General features: G+C 40.3%; 1 protein-coding gene across 1 annotated transcript in view; it reads left to right on the top strand.

Annotated features, from left to right (window-relative positions):
* Nucleotides 1-20,431, top strand: part of TTN (titin) — a 468,698-nt gene that overhangs the window by 419,954 nt on the left and 28,313 nt on the right. Inside the window, exons 305-311 of the mRNA XM_078847988.1 lie at nt 10-600; nt 690-794; nt 1,320-1,517; nt 1,605-1,901; nt 2,010-2,597; nt 2,692-2,994; nt 3,109-20,214. Coding sequence (XP_078704114.1) covers nt 10-600; nt 690-794; nt 1,320-1,517; nt 1,605-1,901; nt 2,010-2,597; nt 2,692-2,994; nt 3,109-20,214 — 19,188 coding nt within the window. The remainder of the gene's footprint in view (nt 1-9; nt 601-689; nt 795-1,319; nt 1,518-1,604; nt 1,902-2,009; nt 2,598-2,691; nt 2,995-3,108; nt 20,215-20,431) is intronic.

Genomic DNA, 20,431 nt, shown 5'->3' with positions numbered 1-20,431 from the left:
ATTTTGCAGTGGCACCCGATCTTGATTTAAGAGCTCTACCTGATTTGTGCTATTTAGCTAAAGAAGGTAGTAGTTTCCATCTTAAAATCCCAATTAAAGGAAAACCTGCCCCAACTGTAACATGGAAGAAAGGTGAAGACCAGGTACTCACTGAGACTGGAAGAGTTGCCTTTGAGTCTACAGCAGTTAACACCAGTCTTTTGGTACGTGACTGCCAGAAAGGTGATGCTGGAAAATACACAATCACTCTGAAGAACAGTGCTGGCAGTAAGGAAGGCACTATTTCCATAAAAGTTGTTGGCAAACCTGGCATCCCAACAGGACCTGTGAAATTTGAAGAAGTCACAGCTGATGCTATAACCTTAAAATGGGGACCTCCCAAAGATGATGGTGGCTCAGAAATCACTAATTATATCATAGAGAAGAGAGATAATATAAACAATAAATGGGTGACATGTGCTTCTGCTGTCCAGAAAACTACATTTAGAGTTTCAAGACTTCATGAGGGAAATGAATATACTTTCAGGATCAGTGCTGAAAATAAATATGGAGTAGGTGAAGGCCTTAAATCTGACCCTGTGGTTGCAAGACATCCATTTGGTAATCATAAATTATAATCTTTTTCATTAAAAATGATATAATCTTGATATTTCCTTTTTATGCTAATTTATTTTTAACATATTTTCTAGATGTGCCAGATGCTCCTCCACCACCCAAAATTGTTGATGTTAGGCATGATTCTGCATCTCTAACTTGGACTGACCCAAAGAAAACTGGCGGCTCACCAATCACAGGTATTTGCCTTAAAACCTTCTCACCATTTTTCCCTCTAGCTCTTCTTTCTTCTTACTGAAAAGTAAAATAAAACTATTACTTTATTTGTTTTAATGTACCCCTTACTTATATATTTTTAGAATTATACTTCTTTTTCATTCTTTTAGTATATATGCTTGTTTTTAAAATAATAATAAAAAAATTAAGATTCAGTGAAAGTTAGAAAAAAAAAAAAGAGGACTTGTGACATTATAGCTGTTTCATGCGCATATGGCCAAATCTTGTAAGGAAGGGACAATAGGTGCACCTATATAAATTCATATTTGCATGCATAAATTAGCATTTGCATTCACAAATCATGTAACTGCATATATATATAATTTACATTCATATCTATTCCTTAATCTACCTTTAAATGTTCTTGCAACAGTAGCTGATCCAATCTTTCATACAGATACAGCATAGTATGGTGGGCAGTTGACTGTGAAAATGAAAATTTTTGTAATATTACCTGCTATTTTACATTTTACTATTCATCTTTGTAGGTTATCACCTTGAATTTAAAGAAAGAAATAGCCTTCTGTGGAAGAGAGCTAACAAGACTCCATTAAGGATGAAAGACTTCAGAGTAACAGGGTTAACTGAAGGTCTGGAATACGAATTCAGAGTGATGGCAATCAACCTGGCAGGAGTAGGTAAACCAAGCCTGCCATCTGAACCAATCGTGGCACTTGATCCCATTGGTAAGTCATCAGAAGAAAAAAGAAAATTCTGCGGGTTGAAAAAATTGGCGTTTGTTTTACTATAGTTTTATTTTGATTTTTTTTAAGATCCTCCTGGGAAACCTGAAGTTATCACTATAACTAGGAACTCAGTAACTCTCATTTGGACAGAACCGAAGTATGATGGTGGACATAAGTTAATTGGCTACATAGTTGAAAAACGTGACTTGCCTTCAAAGTCTTGGACAAAAGCTAATCATGTGAATGTTCCAGACTGTGCATTTACTGTAACTGACCTTTTTGAAGGTGGGAAGTATGAGTTCAGAATTAGAGCAAAGAACACTGCTGGTGCTATCAGTCCTCCATCAGAACCTACAGGAACCATAATATGCAAGGATGAGTATGGTGCGTAGACCCTATCAAAAATATAGGGGAGTCGATTGGTTTGTTAAATTATTGTTTAAAACCTACTCTCTTGCTCTCTTTTCTGACAAACGTGCTTTTCTTTTACAGAGGCACCAACTATTGTTATTGATCCTACTTTGAAAGAAGGCTTGATTGTCAAAGCAGGAGATACCATTACAATGTCTGCTATTAGCATCCGTGGCAAACCACTTCCAACTTCAGCATGGTCCAAAGCAGGAAAAGACTATAAGCCTTCAGATATTGTACACATTGAAACAACTCCAACTTCCTCCACACTTAATGTCAAATATGCAGCCAGGAAAGATTCTGGTGAATACACAATCACTGCAAGCAATCCTTTTGGAACTAAACAGGAGCATGTGCATGTGAAAGTTTTAGATGTACCTGGACCCCCTGGGCCTATTGAGGTCAGCAACGTCTCAGCTGAAAAAGCTACTCTTACGTGGTCAGCTCCTGCAGAAGATGGTGGATCACCCATCAAGTCTTATGTACTTGAAAAGAGAGAAACTAGCCGACTCCTGTGGACTTTAATTGCTGAAAATATTGAAACTTGCAGGCATGTTGTTAGCAAGCTCATTCAAGGAAATGAATACATCTTCCGTGTCTCAGCTGTGAACCAGTACGGCAAGGGTGAACCAGTACAGTCAGAACCAGTTAAAATGGTGGATAGATTTGGTAAGTAGAAAAGGTTAACATTTTAACCAAGTGCTCATTATAGTATTTCAAGGCTCATGTATGTTTCAAAAACTCTGTATTTTTTCCCTATTAGGTCCCCCAGGTCCTCCTGGAAAACCAGAAGTAACAAATGTAACTAAAAATAGTGCAGCTGTTACCTGGAAAAGGCCAATTGATGACGGTGGTAGTGAGATCACAGGCTACTACGTGGAAAGGAAAGAAAAGAAAGGTTTGAGATGGGTCAGAGTAACGAAGAAACCAGTTTCAGACCTTAGATGCAAAGTGACTGGACTCCAAGAAGGAAATGAATATGAATTCCGCGTCAGTGCAGAAAATAGAGCAGGGGTTGGACCACCAAGTGATGCTTCAAACCCAGTACTAATTAAAGATGCTGCATGTTAGTATCATGTCTTTACTGCAGAGTTCACCATAGAGTATTAATATTTTGGTTACCTATAAAAACTCATGTCTAATATAATGTGGGGATTTTGTCTTTTTTTCATTACTACAGATCCACCAGGTCCACCTTCAAACCCACGAGTGATTGATACTACAAAGACCAGTGCTTCTTTAACATGGGGCAAGCCTCATTATGATGGTGGACTTGACATCATTGGCTACACAGTAGAGCATCAAAAGGAAGGAGAAGAAGAATGGGTAAAAGACACAACAGGAACTGCTTTAAGAATCACTGAATTTGTTGTTGCTAATCTCCAGCCAGGAGCCAAATACAATTTTAGAATCATTGCCATCAATGCTGTGGGTGCTGGTGAACCAGCACAGATTCCAAGCGTTGAAATCAAAGATCGGGAAATGGTTCCTGATTTTGAATTAGATGCTGAGCTGAGAAGAACACTTGTTGTTAGAGCTGGATTGAGTATTCGGATATTTGTGCCAATTAAAGGTCGCCCAACTCCTGAAGTTACATGGACGAAAGATGATATCCCACTTAAAGCACGTGCCAACATTGAAAATACAGACTCTTTTACTCTACTTATTATGACAGAATGTAATAGATATGATGCTGGAAAATATGTAATGACCCTTGAAAATGCTGCTGGTAAGAAAACTGGCTTTGTAAATGTAAAAGTCTTGGATACACCAGGACCACCAATAAATCTTAAGCCTAGGGAAATAACTAAAGACAGCATCATCCTGCACTGGGATATGCCTCTATTAGATGGTGGCTCACGTATAACAAATTATATTGTTGAAAAACGGGAAGCAACACGAAAGTCATATTCAACCGTCACCACCAACTGCCAGAAATGTTCCCTTAGGATTCCTAATTTGGTTGAAGGATGTGAATATTACTTCAGAGTGCTGGCTGAAAATGAGTTCGGGATTGGTGAACCAGCTGAAACTGCAGAACCTGTAAGAGCCTCTGAAGCACCATCACCACCTGAGAGCCTCAATATTATGGATATAACAAAGAGCACAGTTAGCCTGGCTTGGCCAAAGCCAGAACATGATGGTGGTAGCAAGATCACTGGTTATATAATTGAAGCACAGAAAAAAGGTTCCACTCAGTGGACACACATCACAACTGTGAAAACATTAGACTATGTCGTGAAGAATCTAACTGAAAATGAGGAATATACTTTCCAGGTTATGGCAGTTAATAGTGCTGGAAGAAGTGATCCAAGAGAAAGCAGACCAGTTGTTGTTAAAGAGCAGATGATGCTTCCTGAATTTGACCTCCGTGGAATTTACCAGAAATCAGTAATTGCCAGAGCTGGTGACAACATCAAAATTGAGATCCCTGTGCTTGGTCGTCCAAGACCAATTGTGACATGGAAAAAAGAAGACCAGCTGCTTAAGCAGACACAAAGGGTAAACTTTGAAAACACTGCAACTGCGACCATACTAACCATCAATGAATGCACAAGAAATGACAGTGGCCGCTATCCCCTATCAGCTAAAAATATTGTTGGAGAAGTTAGTGATGTGATCACTGTCCAGGTTCATGATATTCCTGGCCCTCCTATGGGACCAATCAAATTTGATGAAGTTTCATCTGACTTTGTAATTTTCTCATGGGAACCTCCTCAGAATGATGGAGGGGTACCAATAAGTAATTATGTTGTAGAAATGCGTCAGACTGACAGTACCACATGGACTGAGTTAGCAACCACTGTTATACGTACCATGTTTAAAGCTACTCATCTTACTACTGGAGTTGAGTATCAGTTCCGTGTTAAAGCTCAAAACAGATATGGAACGGGACCAGCCATTTCTTCAGAGCCTGTAATCGCCAACTATCCATTTAAGGTTCCTGGGCCTCCAGGTACTCCTCAGGTGATTGCAGTCACAAAAGAGTCAATGACCATTAGCTGGAATGAGCCTATTACTGATGGTGGAAGTCCAATTTTGGGATATCATGTTGAAAGAAAAGAACGAAATAGCATTCTTTGGCAGACTGTAAGTAAAGCATTGGTGGTAGGCAATATCTTTAAATCAAGTGGACTTACTGATGGCATTGCATATGAATTCCGTGTTATAGCAGAAAATATGGCTGGCAAAAGTAAACCAAGCAAACCATCTGATCCAGTGTTTGCTCTGGACCCTATAGATCCACCTGGTAAACCAATACCTCTCAACATTACAAGACATGCAGTAACACTTAAGTGGACTAAACCAGAATATGATGGAGGTTTTAAGATAACTGGTTACACTGTTGAAAAGAGAGACCTTCCTAATGGTCGCTGGCTAAAGGCTAACTTTAGCAATATACTAGAGACAGATTTCACTGTCAGTGGTCTGACAGAAGATGCTGCTTATGAATTCCGTGTGATTGCCAGAAATGCTGCTGGTGCAGTTAGCCAGCCATCTGAGCCATCAGATGCAATAACATGCAGAGATGACATTGAAGCACCAAGGATAATGGTGGATGCCAAATACAAGGACACTTTAGTACTGAAAGCAGGTGAAGTTTTCAGACTTGAGGCTGATGTTGCAGGTCGACCTCCACCAACCCTGACATGGACAAAAGATGAAAAAGAGCTAGAAGACACAGCAAAATTAGAAATAAAAAAGGCAGATTTCTCTACTGTTGTGATCAACAAAGATTCTGCCAGAAGAGATGGCGGTGCATATACACTTACTGCTTCTAATCCTGGTGGCTTTGCAAAGCATATCTTCAATGTTAAAGTTCTTGATAGACCTGGTCCACCCGAAGGGCCTTTGGCTGTGTCTGAGGTTACAAGTGAAAAATGCCTACTCTCATGGTTACCACCACTGGATGATGGAGGAGCAAAGATTGACCACTATGTGGTTGAAAAACGAGAAACCAGCAGACTAGCATGGACAAACGTGGCCTCAGAAGTTCCAGTAACTAAACAGAAGGTCACTAACCTATTAAAAGGCAACGAATATGTGTTCCGTGTCATGGCTGTTAACAAATATGGGGTTGGCGAGGTCCTGGAATCAGAGCCTATTCTTGCAGTAAATCCATATGTGCCACCTGATCCACCCAAAACACCTGAAGTTACAGCAATTACAAAAGATTCTATGATTGTCTGTTGGGGACGTCCTGATTCTGATGGTGGAAGCCCAATAACCAATTACATTGTAGAACGCCGTGACAGAGCTGGACTACGCTGGGTGAAATGTAACAAACGGGTTGTTACGGACTTACGCTATAAAGTATCTGGACTGACAGAGGGTCATGAGTATGAATATAGAATAATGGCTGAAAATGCTGCTGGAATTAGTGAACCAAGTCCAACCAGTCAATTCTATAAAGCTTGTGATACTGTGTTCAAGCCCGGTCCACCAGGTAATCCTCGTGTTTTAGACACTAGCAAGTCCTCAATTACAATAGCTTGGAATAAACCAATTTATGATGGTGGCTCAGAAATCACGGGTTATATGGTTGAGATAGCACTACCTGAAGAAGATGAATGGAAAATTGTAACTCCATCAGCAGGACTGAAGGCTACTTCCTTTACCATCACGGATCTCAAAGAAAACCAGGAGTATAAAATCCGAATATATGCCATGAACTCTGAAGGCATTGGAGAACCTGCCCTTGTTCCCGGATCACCAAAGGCTGAAGAAAGAATGCTACCTCCAGAGATTGAACTGGATGCAGAACTACGTAAAGTTGTCAATATCAGAGCCTGCTGTACTTTAAGACTTTTTGTCCCAATCAAAGGAAGACCAGCACCTGAAGTGAAATGGACAAGAGAACATGGAGAGTCTTTAGATAAAGCTACCATTGAATCAACAAGCTCTTATACTCTACTTACTGTTGGAAATGTAAACAGATTTGATAGTGGCAAGTATATATTGACAATAGAAAATAGTTCAGGCAGTAAATCAGCATTTGTAAATGTCAGGGTTCTTGATACACCTGGAGCACCACAAGATTTAAAAATAAAAGAAGTAACGAAATCATCTGTTACACTCACATGGGAGCCTCCTCTCATAGATGGAGGTTCAAAAATAAAAAATTATATCGTTGAAAAGCGTGAATCAACAAGAAAAGCTTATTCAACTGTTATTGCCAATTGCCACAAGACCAGCTGGAAAGTAGACAACCTGCAGGAAGGTTGCAACTATTATTTCAGAGTCCTAGCTGAAAATGAGTATGGAATAGGCCTTCCAGTTGAAACTCCAGAATCGGTGAAAGTGTCAGAAAGACCACTGCCACCAGGAAAGATAACTTTGCTAGATGTGACAAGAAATAGTGTATCCTTGTCATGGGAAAAACCTGAACATGATGGAGGTAGCAGAATTCTGGGTTATATTGTAGAAATGCAAAGCAAAGGCAGTGAAAAGTGGGCAATTTGTGCTACGGTAAAAGTTACTGAAGCCACTATAACTGGACTGATACAAGGGGAGGAATATTCCTTCCGTGTTTCAGCTCAGAATGAAAAAGGTATCAGCGATCCTCGACAACTGGGCATACCTGTGGTTGCAAAAGATCTTGTGATTCCACCAGCTTTCAAATTGTTGTTCACCACTTTCAGTGTCCTAGCAGGAGAGGACTTAAAGGTTGACGTCCCATTTGTTGGTCGACCCAAACCAGCTGTATTATGGCATAAAGACAATGTGCCACTGAAACAGACTACTAGAGTAAATGCAGAAAGTTCAGAAAACAGCGCATTGCTAACAATAAAAGAAGCCTGCAAAGATGACGTTGGACTATATTTAGTCAAACTTACAAATTCTGCAGGTGAAGTTACTGAAACTCTTAATATTGTTGTCCTTGATAAACCAGGGCCTCCAACTGGACCAGTAAAGGTAGATGAAGTAACAGCAGATAGTATCACCATTTCCTGGGAACCACCAATATATGATGGTGGCAGCTCTATCAACAATTATATTGTAGAAAAACGGGACACTTCTACTACTGTCTGGCACATTGTGTCAGCTACTGTTGCCAGAACAACAATAAAAGCCTGTAGATTAAAGACTGGGAGTGAATATCAGTTCAGAATTGCAGCTGAGAACAGATATGGAAAGAGTACATATCTCACATCAGAGTCTGTTGTAGCCCAATATCCATTCAAAGTTCCTGGTCCACCTGGAACACCTTTTGTATCGGTTCACTCAAAAGATAGCATGGTGGTACAGTGGCATGAACCAGTCAATGATGGAGGTAGCAAGATCATTGGGTACCATTTGGAACGCAAAGAACGAAATAGCATCCTCTGGGTTAAACTAAACAAAACATCTATTCCTGACACTAAATTTAAGACAACTGGCCTTGAAGAGGGACTTGAATATGAGTTCAGAGTTTATGCAGAAAATATAGTGGGTATTGGAAAGGCAAGTAAAGTGTCTGAATGTTATACAGCACATGACCCATGTGATCCTCCAGGTCGTCCAGAACCAGTAATTGTCACAAGGAACTCAGTAACCCTTCAGTGGAAGAAACCTGAATATGATGGTGGAAGCAAAATCACAGGCTACATTGTTGAAAAGAAGGAGTTACCAGATGGTCGCTGGATGAAAGCAAGCTTTACAAATGTCATTGAGACTCAGTTTGCAGTAACTGGCCTAGCAGAAAATCAGAGGTATGAGTTCCGTGTCATAGCAAGAAATGCTGCAGGTGTTTTCAGTGAACCATCTGAAAGCTCAGGGGCAATCACAGTCAAAGACGAAGTAGAGCCACCTCGTATAAGTATGGATCCAAAATATAAAGAAACAATTATAGTAAATGCTGGTGAGTCATTCAAGATTGATGCTGATGTTTATGGCAAACCATTACCTTCCATTCACTGGCTAAAAGGTGATCACGAATTAGCAAACACGGTTCATTTGGAAATAAAAAGCACAGATTTTGCAACAAGCCTCAGTGTAAAAGAAGCCATTCGTGTTGATAGTGGTCATTATGTATTGCTGGCAAAGAATGTTGCAGGTGAAAAAACAGCTTCTGTTCATGTCAAAGTTCTTGATAGACCTGGGCCACCTGAAGGGCCTGTTGATATAACAGGAGTTACTGCTGAAAAATGTGTGTTAGCTTGGAAACCCCCACTACAGGATGGTGGTAGTAACATTTCACACTACATTGTTGAAAGAAGAGAAACCAGCCGCTTAGTTTGGACTGTAGTGGACTCCAGTGTGCAAGCCCTTAGTTGCAAAATTACAAAACTTTTGGAAGGAAATGAATATGTCTTCCGTATCATGGCTGTAAACAAATATGGTGTTGGTGAACCTCTTGAATCTGAACCAGTAATTGCAAAGAACCCATTTGTTGTCCCACTTCCACCAAATGCCCCAGAAGTCTCAGCCGTTACCAAAGATTCAATGATTGTTGTATGGGAAAGGCCAGCCTCAGATGGTGGTAGTGAAATTCTGGGCTATGTTCTTGAAAAACGAGATAAAGAAGGCATTCGCTGGACAAGATGCAACAAGCGTTTGGTTAGTGAACTGAGATACAGGGTGACTGGACTTATAGAGAACCATGACTATGAGTACAGAGTATCAGCTGAAAATGCTGCTGGTCTTAGTGAACCAAGCCTACCTTCCACTTACTATAAGGCTTGTGATCCTATTTACAAGCCAGGTCCGCCTAATAATCCCAAAGCTATAGATGTGACAAGATCTTCAGTTTTCCTTTCATGGGGCAAACCAATCTATGATGGTGGCAGTGAAATCCAGGGATACATTGTTGAAAAATGTGATGTAAGTGTTGGTGACTGGACAATTTGTACCCCACCAACTGGAATCAAGAAAACAAATATGGAAGTAGAAAATTTATTAGAAAAACATGAATATAAATTCCGTATCTGTGCTGTTAATAAAGCTGGAGTTGGAGAGCATGCTGATGTTCCTGGTTCTGTTATTGTTGAAGAAAAATTGGAAGCTCCAGACCTTGATCTTGACCTAGACTTAAGGAAAATTGTAAATGTAAGGGCAGGTGGTTCCTTAAGATTATTTGTTCCTATTAGAGGGCGTCCAACCCCTGAAGTAAAATGGGGTAAAATGGATGGTGAGATCAGAGAGGCAGCTATTATTGACATTACTAGCAGCTTCACTTCCCTTGTTCTTGACAATGTTAACAGATTTGATACTGGAAAATACATTCTTACTTTAGAAAACAGTAGTGGAATGAAGTCTGCCTTTGTCAGTGTAAGGGTACTGGATACCCCAAGTCCACCTGTTAACCTAAAAATTAAGGAGATCACCAAAGTCTCTGTTTCACTTTCATGGGAACCTCCTTTACTGGATGGTGGCGCAAAAATAAAAAATTATATTGTTGAAAAGCGTGAAGCAACAAGAAAGGCCTATGCAGCTGTTGCAACAAATTGCCACAAGACCTCATGGAAAGTAGACCAACTTCAGGAGGGCAGCAATTACTACTTCAGAGTCACTGCTGAGAATGAATTTGGAATAGGCCTTCCTGCAGAAACCATTGACCCAATTAAGGTTGCTGAAGTTCCTCAACCTCCAGGGAAAATAACAGTTGATGATGTCACAAGAAATAGTGTATCGCTAAACTGGTCAAAGCCGGAACATGATGGCGGTAGCAAAATCTTACAATATATTGTTGAGATGCAAGTTAAGGGCAGTGACAAATGGTCAGAATGTGCATGTGTAAAAGCACTTGAAGCACTGATTACTAACCTAACTCAAGGAGAAGAATATCTATTTAGAGTAATAGCTGTAAATGAAAAAGGCAAGAGTGATCCACGATCTCTTGCGGTTCCAGTGGTCGCCAAAGACCTTGTTATTGAACCAGATGTAAGACCTGCATTCCACAGTTACAGTATCCAGGTGGGACAAGATCTAAAAGTAGAAATACCAATTTCTGGTCGACCTACACCAACTGTTACTTGGACAAAAGATGGCCAACTGTTAAAGCAGACAACAAGAGTTAATATTAATGATTTGCCTAATCTCACTGTACTGAATATTAAAGAAACACACAAAGAGGACAGTGGCATGTACGGAATCACAGTTGCTAATGTTATTGGACAAAAGTCTGCATCTGTTGAGATTATAACACTAGACAAGCCTGATCCTCCAAGAGGGCCTGTAAAGTTTGATGATATTAGTGCTGAAAGCATTACAGTATCATGGAATCCTCCGCTGTATACAGGTGGCTGCCAAATCACCAACTACATTGTTCATAAGAGAGATACAACAACCACTGTATGGGAAACGGTTTCAGCTGCTGTTGCAAGAACTACCCTAAAAGTGACTAAACTGAAAACTGGCTCAGAATATCAGTTTAGAATATTTGCTGAAAACAGGTATGGACAGAGCTTTGCCTTGGAATCTGAACCAGTTGTAGCTCAGTACCCCTATAAAGAACCCGGTCCTCCTGGCACACCATTTGTGACAACAGTAACAAAAGACTCTATGGTTGTACAGTGGCATGAACCAATTAATGATGGTGGAAGTAAAGTTTTGGGTTACCATCTTGAGAGAAAGGAAAGAAACAGCATTTTATGGACAAAAATAAATAAGACCATTATCCAAGACACGCATTATAAAACAACTAACCTTGAAGAAAGCATTGAATATGAATTTAGGGTTTCTGCAGAAAATATTGTTGGTGTAGGAAAAGCAAGCAAAGTTTCAGAGTGCTATGTAGCCCGAGACCCCTGTGATCCTCCAGGATGCCCAGAAGCCATAATTGTTAAAAGAAGCTCAATTACTCTACAATGGATCAAACCAGAATATGATGGAGGTAGCAAGATTACTGGTTATATTGTAGAAAAACGTGACTTGCCTGATGGTCGCTGGATGAAAGCTAGCTTCACAAATGTCATTGAAACTCAGTTCACCGTAACAGGGCTTACTGAAGATCAAAGATATGAATTTAGAGTCATTGCAAAGAATGCTGCAGGTGCAATAAGCAAACCCTCTGATAGTACAGGACCAATAACAGCAAAGGATGAAGTTGAGCTTCCAAGAATCTCAATGGATCCACAATACAAAGATACAGTTGTTGTAAATGCTGGAGAAATGTTCAAACTTGAGGCTGATGTCCATGGAAAGCCACTACCTACCATTAAGTGGTTCAAAGGCGATAAGGAACTTGAAGAAACTGCTAGATGTGAGATAAAGAACACTGATTTCAAGGCATTAGTTATTGTAAAAGATGCCATTAGAGTTGATGGTGGACAGTACATTTTACAAGCCTCTAACATTGCAGGAACAAAGTCAGTACCCATAAATGTAAAAGTATTGGACAGACCAGGTCCGCCAGAAGGCCCAGTTCAGGTTACTGGAATTACTTCTGAAAAATGTTCATTGTCATGGAATCCACCACTCCATGACGGTGGTAGTGACATTTCTCATTACATTGTTGAGAAGAGAGAAACTAGCCGCCTTGCCTGGACTGTTGTTGCTTCAGATGCTGTAGCCACAATGCTGAAAGTAACAAAACTTTTGGAAGGTAATGAGTATATTTTCCGTATAATGGCAGTTAACAAATATGGTGTTGGTGAGCCTCTGGAGTCTATTCCAGTACTTATGAAAAATCCATTTGTGGTTCCTGGTCCACCAAAGGCACTGGAAATTACTAACATCACAAAGGATTCCATGACTGTCTGCTGGAGCAGGCCAGATAGTGATGGAGGCAGTGAAATTATTGGTTACATTGTAGAAAAGAGAGACAGAGCTGGCATCAGATGGACAAAATGTAATAAACGCAGAATTACAGATTTGCGATTAAGAGTCACTGGACTAACAGAAGATCATGAGTATGAATTCAGAGTATCTGCTGAAAATGCTGCTGGAACTGGTGAACCGAGCCAAGCTTCTCCTTATTTTAAAGCTTGTGACCCTGTGTTCAAACCTGGTCCACCCACTAATGCTCATGTTGTAGATACCACCAAAAATTCAATTACACTTGGTTGGGGTAAACCTATTTATGATGGTGGTAGTGAAATCCAAGGATACATTGTGGAGCTCTGTAAAGCAGAGGAAGAAGAATGGACAGTAGCTACTCCACAGACTGGGCTGCGTGTCACTCGATTTGAGATTAGAAAACTTATTGAACATCAGGAATATAAAGTACGAGTGTGTGCCCTCAATAAAGTTGGTGTAGGAGAGGCTGCATCAGTTCCTGGAACTATTAAACCAGAAGACAAGCTTGAAGCTCCTGAACTTGATATTGATTCAGAACTAAGGAAAGGAATATTGGTTAGAGCTGGTGGATCTGCTAGGATTCACATACCATTCAGAGGACGACCAACACCTGAAATCACATGGTCTCGGGAAGAAGGTGAATTTACAGATAAGGTTCAAATTGAAAAAAGCATAAACTACACACAACTATCCATCGATAACTGTGATAGAAATGATACTGGAAAGTACATTCTTAAGTTAGAGAACAGCAGTGGATCGAAGTCTGCATTTGTTACAGTAAAAGTCCTTGACACACCAGGACCACCACAAAATTTAGTAGTAAAAGATGTTAAGAAAAATCATGCAGTACTATCCTGGGAACTACCCGCTAATGATGGTGGTGCAAAAATAAAGAATTACGTGATTGACAAACGTGAGTCAACCAGAAAGGCATATGCAAATGTGAGTGCTAAATGTGGCAAAACAAGCTTTAAAGTTGAAAACCTTACAGAAGGAGCAACTTATTATTTCAGAGTTATGGCTGAAAATGAATTTGGAATTGGTATTCCAGCTGAAACTATAGATGCTATGAAAGCCTCAGAGCCACCTTTGCCTCCTGGGAAAGTCAGTCTCACTGATGTGACTCACACAAGTGCATCACTTATGTGGGAGAAACCTGAACATGATGGAGGTAGCAGAATTTTGGGGTACATAGTTGAAATGCAGCCTAAAGGAATAGAAAAATGGAGTGCTGTCACTGAGACCAAAGTGTGCAGTGTAGTTGTACCCGGTTTGAGTTCAGATCAAGAATATCAGTTCCGTGTGATAGCCTACAATGAAAAAGGCAAAAGTGATCCCAGAGCACTTGCAATTCCTGTGATAGCTAAAGATTTGACAATTGAGCCAAGTTTCAAGCTGATGTTTAATACTTACAGTGTCCAGGCTGGAGAAGATCTTAAGATAGAAGTACCATTTATAGGCCGACCCACCCCTAAGATTACTTGGACAAAAGATGAGCAGTCACTTAAACAGACAACCAGGTTAAATGTCCATGACACACCAACATCCACTATCTTACATATTAAAGAAAGCAATAAGGATGACTTTGGCAAATATACAGTAACAGCATCAAACACAGCAGGCACGGCTACAGAGCACCTGAGCATAATTGTACTTGACAAGCCAGGCTCTCCACGAGGACCTGTTCGCTTTGATGAAGTTAGCGCAAACTTTGTTGTCTTATCATGGGACGCACCAGATTATAATGGAGGCTGCCAGATAACCAACTACATAGTAGAGAAACGTGACACAACCACCACCACCTGGCAGATGGTATCAGCAACAGTTGCAAGAACAACAATCAAAGTGGCAAATCTTAAAACAAGTTCTGAATACCAGTTTAGAATTTGTGCTGAAAACAGATATGGAAAGAGCCCTCCACTGGATTCTAAGGCAGTTGTTGTGCAATACCCATATAAAGAACCTGGGGCACCTGGAACGCCATTTGTTACATCAGCTTCCAAAGACCATATGATTGTACAGTGGAACGAACCAGTTAATGATGGAGGAAGCAAGGTTCTTGGCTACCATCTTGAGCGTAAAGATAAAAACAGCATTCTTTGGACAAAGTTGAACAAGGCCCTCATTCCAGACACCAAATATAAAACAGATGGCCTTGAAGAAGGTCTTGAATATGAGTTCAGAGTTTCTGCTGAAAACATTGTTGGCATTGGTAAAGTTAGCAAAGTATCTGAACTGTATGCTGCCCATGATCCATGTGATCCACCTGGCCGCCCAGATCCCGTTGTTATTACAAGAAATTATGTCACAATGAACTGGAAAAAACCTGAGTATGATGGTGGTAGCAAAATAACTGGATATATTGTAGAAAAGAAAGAACTACCTGAAGGTCGTTGGATGAAAGCCAGCTTTACAAATGTACTGGAAACAGAATTTACAGTAACTGGTCTTGTTGAAAACCAAATATATGAATTTAGAGTAATTGCAAGAAATGCAGCTGGTAGCTTGAGTGAACCATCTGAAAGCACAGGGCCAATTACTGCTAGAGACGAAATTGAAGCACCAAGAGCGTCATTGGATCCAAAATACAAAGATGTCATTGTTGTTCATGCCGGAGAAACCTTTGTTCTTGAGGCTGACATCCATGGTAAACCTATTCCTGACATTACATGGTCAAAAGATGGAAAAGAGCTTGAAGAAACAACTGCAAGAATGGAAATTAAATCTACACTTCAGAGAACAACTCTCACGGTCAAAGACTGTGTAAGAATTGATGGAGGTCACTACTCACTTAAACTCAGCAATGTTGGGGGTACAAAATCTATACCAATCACAGTAAAAGTGCTTGACAGGCCAGGACCTCCAGAGGGTCCTTTGAAGATTACAGGTGTCACTGCAGAAAAATGTTACTTGGCATGGGCCCCACCTTTACATGATGGCGGTTCTAGCATCTCACATTACATCATTGAGAAGAGAGAGACAAGCAGACTTTCCTGGACACTAGTGGCATCTGATGTGCAAGCTCTTAGCCACAAAGTAACCAAACTCCTTCCAGGCAATGAATATATTTTCCGTGTAATGGCTGTGAACAAATTTGGAATTGGAGAACCACTGGAATCTGAGCCTGTTGTGGCTTGTAATCCATACAAACCTCCGGGTCCTCCTTCAGTGCCAGAAGTTTCAGCAATCACAAAAGATTCTATGATTGTAACATGGGGTCGTCCAACAGACAATGGCGGAGCTGAAATTGAAGGTTACATACTTGAAAAGAGAGACAAAGATGGTATTCGATGGACCAAGTGCCATAAGAAAAGGCTAACAGACTTGCGGTTCAGAGTAACTGGACTTACAGATGGGCATTTCTATGAATTCAGGGTTTCTGCTGAAAATGCAGCTGGTGTAGGTGAGTCTAGTGAGCCATCCATTTTCTATCGTGCATGTGATGCACTGTATCCACCAGGCCCACCAAGTAATCCAAAGGTGACAGACACTTCCAGATCATCAGTGTCACTTGCATGGAACAAGCCTATTTATGATGGTGGTGCTCCCATTAAGGGATATGTTGTGGAAGTAAAAGAAGATACTGCTGATGAATGGATTACTTGCACACCACCAACAGGACTACAAGGAAAACAGTTCACTGTAACAAAACTTAAAGAAAACCATCAATACAATTTCCGCATCTGTGCCATTAACTCTGAAGGAGTCGGGGAACCTGCAACTATACCTGGTACAGTCATTGCAGCTGACAAAATAGAACCTCCTGAAATCGAACTAGATGCGGATCTCAGAAAAGTAGTCACTGTACGTGCGAGTGGTACATTACGTCTGTTTGTTACCATCAAAGGAAGACCAGAACCTGAAGTCAAATGGGAAAAAGCAGAAGGCACCATTAGTGACCGAGCTCAGATTGAGGTTACCAGTTCATATACAATGCTGGTCATTGATAATGTAAACAGATTTGACAGTGGTAGATACAACCTGACTTTAGAAAATAATAGTGGCAAAAAATCAGCTTTTGTTAATGTCAGAGTCCTTGATTCCCCCAGTGCACCTGTTAACTTGACAATCAGAGAAGTTAAGAGAGATTCAGTAGCATTAGCCTGGGAACCACCACTTATTGATGGTGGAGCTAAAATTACAAACTACATCATTGAAAAGCGAGAATCTACTAGAAAGGCATATGCCACTGTTACAAATAACTGCACTAAAAATACTTTCAAAATTGATCAACTACAGGAAGGATGCATTTACTACTTCCGTGTCTTGGCAGCAAATGAATATGGGGTTGGTTTGCCAGCAGAAACAGCTGAACCAGTTAAGGTTTCTGAACCACCGTATCCACCTGGAAAAGTAACTCTTGTAGATGTGACTCGCAACACTGCTACGATTACATGGGAGAAACCAGAGAGTGATGGTGGCAGTAAAATTACTGGTTATATAGTGGAAATGCAAACTAAAGGAAGTGAAAAATGGAGCACTTGTACCCAAGTTAAGACACTAGAAGCAACAATAACAGGCTTAAGTAAGGGAGAGGAATACACTTTCAGAGTGATTGCTGTTAATGAAAAAGGGAAGAGTGATCCAAGACAACTTGGAGTTCCAGTAGTTGCAAAAGATATTGAAATCCAGCCTTCTGCTGAACTTCTTTTCAATACTTTCAGTGTTAAAGCTGGAGATGATCTTAAGATTGATGTGCCGATCAGAGGTAGGCCTCCACCAACAGCTAGCTGGAGGAAAGATGGACAGACCTTAAAAGAGACAACTAGAGTAAATGTTCAAACATCAAAGACTTCAACTTTGCTGACCTTCAAGGAAGCTTCAAAGGACGATGTTGGAAATTATGAATTATGTATTTCCAACAGTGCTGGATCTACAACATTTTCTATCACTGTAATTGTTCTTGACAGACCAGGACCTCCATCTGATGTACATATTGACAGTGTTAGCGCAGATAATGTAACTTTATCTTGGAAACCTCCAGTGTATGATGGTGGCTGCCATATTAGCAATTACATTGTGGAGAAGCGAGAAACTACCACAACAATATGGGATGTAGTGTCTGCAGCAGTTGCAAGAACATCGATTAAAGTAGTCCGTCTAACCACAGGATCTGAATATCAGTTCCGTGTGTGTGCAGAAAACCGCTATGGTAGGAGCACCTATGTTGAGTCTCCCTTTGTTGTTGCAGAGTATCCATTTAAGCCACCTGGTCCACCTGGAACTCCTCAAGTAGTACATGCAACTAAAACTTTCATGACTGTAAGTTGGCAGGAACCAGTCAATGACGGAGGTAGCAAAGTAATTGGATATCATCTTGAAAGGAAAGAAAGAAGCAGCATTCTTTGGACAAAAGTAAACAAAAGCCTCATAAGTGATACACAAATGAAGGTCACTGGCCTTGAAGAAGGACTAATGTATGAATATCGTGTGTATGCTGAAAATATTGCAGGAATAGGCAAATGCAGTAAATCATGTGAACCAGCTGCTGCAAGAGATCCATGTGATCCTCCTGGTCAGCCAGAAGTTACTAATATTACAAGAACATGTGTCTCATTGTCATGGTCCAAACCAGAATATGATGGTGGAGCTAAGATTACAGGATATATTATTGAGCGCAGAGAGCTACCAGATGGCCGTTGGCTAAAATGCAATTTCACAAACATACAAGAAACTTTCTTTGATGTGACTGGACTTACAGAAGATCAGCGATATGAATTCCATGTTATTGCAAAGAACGCTGCTGGACTCTTTAGTGAGCCATCTGAATCAACTGGACCTGTGACTGTAAAAGATGATGTTGATGCTCCAAGAATCATGATGGATGTCAAATTTAGGGACGTTGTTGTTGTTAAAGCTGGAGAGGTCCTTAAAATCAATGCTGATATTGCAGGACGACCTTCACCTGTGATTTCATGGACAAAGGATGGCAAAGAGATTGAGGAAAAAGCAAGAGTTGAAATAGTCTCAACAGATCACACTACTGCGATAACTGTGAAGGATTGCATTCGACGGGATTCGGGTCAGTATGTATTAACACTACAAAATGTTGCAGGAACAAGATCTTTGGCTGTTAACTGCAAAGTACTTGATAGACCCGGCCCACCTGCAGGCCCATTAGAAATAACTGGCCTTACTGCTGAAAAGTGTCACCTGTCATGGGGACCACCCCAAGAAAATGGAGGTGCAGATATTGATTATTATATTGTAGAAAAACGTGAGACCAGTAGAATTGCATGGACACTTTGTGAAGGAGAGCTTAGAACAACATCCTGTAAAGTAACAAAACTACTTAAAGGAAACGAATACATCTTCAGAGTGATGGGAGTTAACAAATATGGTGTTGGTGAAGCTTTGGAGAGCTATGCAGTCAAGGCCCTAGATCCATTTACAGTTCCAAATCCACCTAAATCTTTAGAGATAACCAGTGTGACAAAGGATTCCATGACCCTGTGCTGGGCAAGGCCCGACAGTGATGGAGGAAATGAGATCTCTGGATACATAATTGAAAGACGTGAGAAAAATAGCCTACGATGGATCCGTGTAAACAAAAAACCAGTTTATGATCTAAGAGTTAAGTCATTAGGTCTTCGAGACGGATGTGAATATGAATATCGGGTTTATGCAGAAAATGCTGCTGGTCTCAGTCTTCCAAGTGACACTTCACCATTGATTCGGGCAGAAGATCCAGTTTTCATACCATCTCCTCCATCTAAACCTAAGATTCTGGACTCAACAAGAGCAAATATAACAATTGGATGGACAAAGCCATTATTTGATGGAGGTGCCCCAGTTACTGGGTACACAGTGGAATACAAGAAAACTGATGAAACTGACTGGTCAATAGCTATTCAAAATTTAAGAGGCACAGAGTACACTGTAATTGGGCTAACATCAGGGTCTGAATATGTCTTCAGAGTAAGATCTATCAACAAAGTTGGTGCTAGTGATCCAAGTGATGTCTCAGAACCTCAGGTAGCAAAGGAAAGAGAGGAAGAACCTGCCTTTGATATTGATAGTGAAATGCGAAAGACTTTAATTGTAAAGGCTGGTGAATCTTTTACAATGACCGTACCTTTCAGGGGAAAACCAGTCCCAAATGTAATGTGGAATAAACCAGAGACAGATCTCCGTACACGAGCGTCTATTGATTCTTCAGATTATTGTACCTCACTGACCATTGAGAAAGCAACAAGAAATGATTCTGGAAAATATGCATTAACATTACAAAATATCCTGAGCACAGCTACCTTGACCTTAGTTGTCAAAGTTCTTGATTCCCCTGGACCTCCATCTAATATTGCTGTAAAAGATGTAACAAAAGAATCTGCAGTGTTATCCTGGGATGTTCCTGAGAATGATGGCGGTGCTCTTGTGAAGAACTATTACATTGAAAAACGAGAAGCTAGCAAGAAGGCTTGGGTCACTATAACCAACAATTGCCATCGCCTTTCCTACAAAGTTACCAGTCTTCAAGAAGGTGCTGTTTACTACTTCAGAGTCTCTGGAGAAAATGAATTTGGTGTTGGAGTACCCACTGAGACCAAAGAAGGAGTTAAAATAACAGGTTTGTTTCAACAATAAAAATACTTATAGCATAAATTACATATATATGCTTAAAATATTTAACATAAAATAATTATTAGTTGTAATAATTACTTTGAAGTTGTTAATGTTTATACAGCACCAAAGATGTTCTTAAGGGTTTTACAAATATAAGAGAAAACCATTAATAATTTATACTTTAAATATTGCAATTATCTAAGTATTAAAAAATCTATTCA

The sequence above is a fragment of the Lepidochelys kempii genome, chromosome 11 (genome assembly GCF_965140285.1).
Source record: "Lepidochelys kempii isolate rLepKem1 chromosome 11, rLepKem1.hap1, whole genome shotgun sequence".
Lineage (NCBI taxonomy): Eukaryota > Metazoa > Chordata > Testudines > Cheloniidae > Lepidochelys > Lepidochelys kempii.
This window is presented reverse-complemented; position numbering and strand designations above follow the sequence as displayed.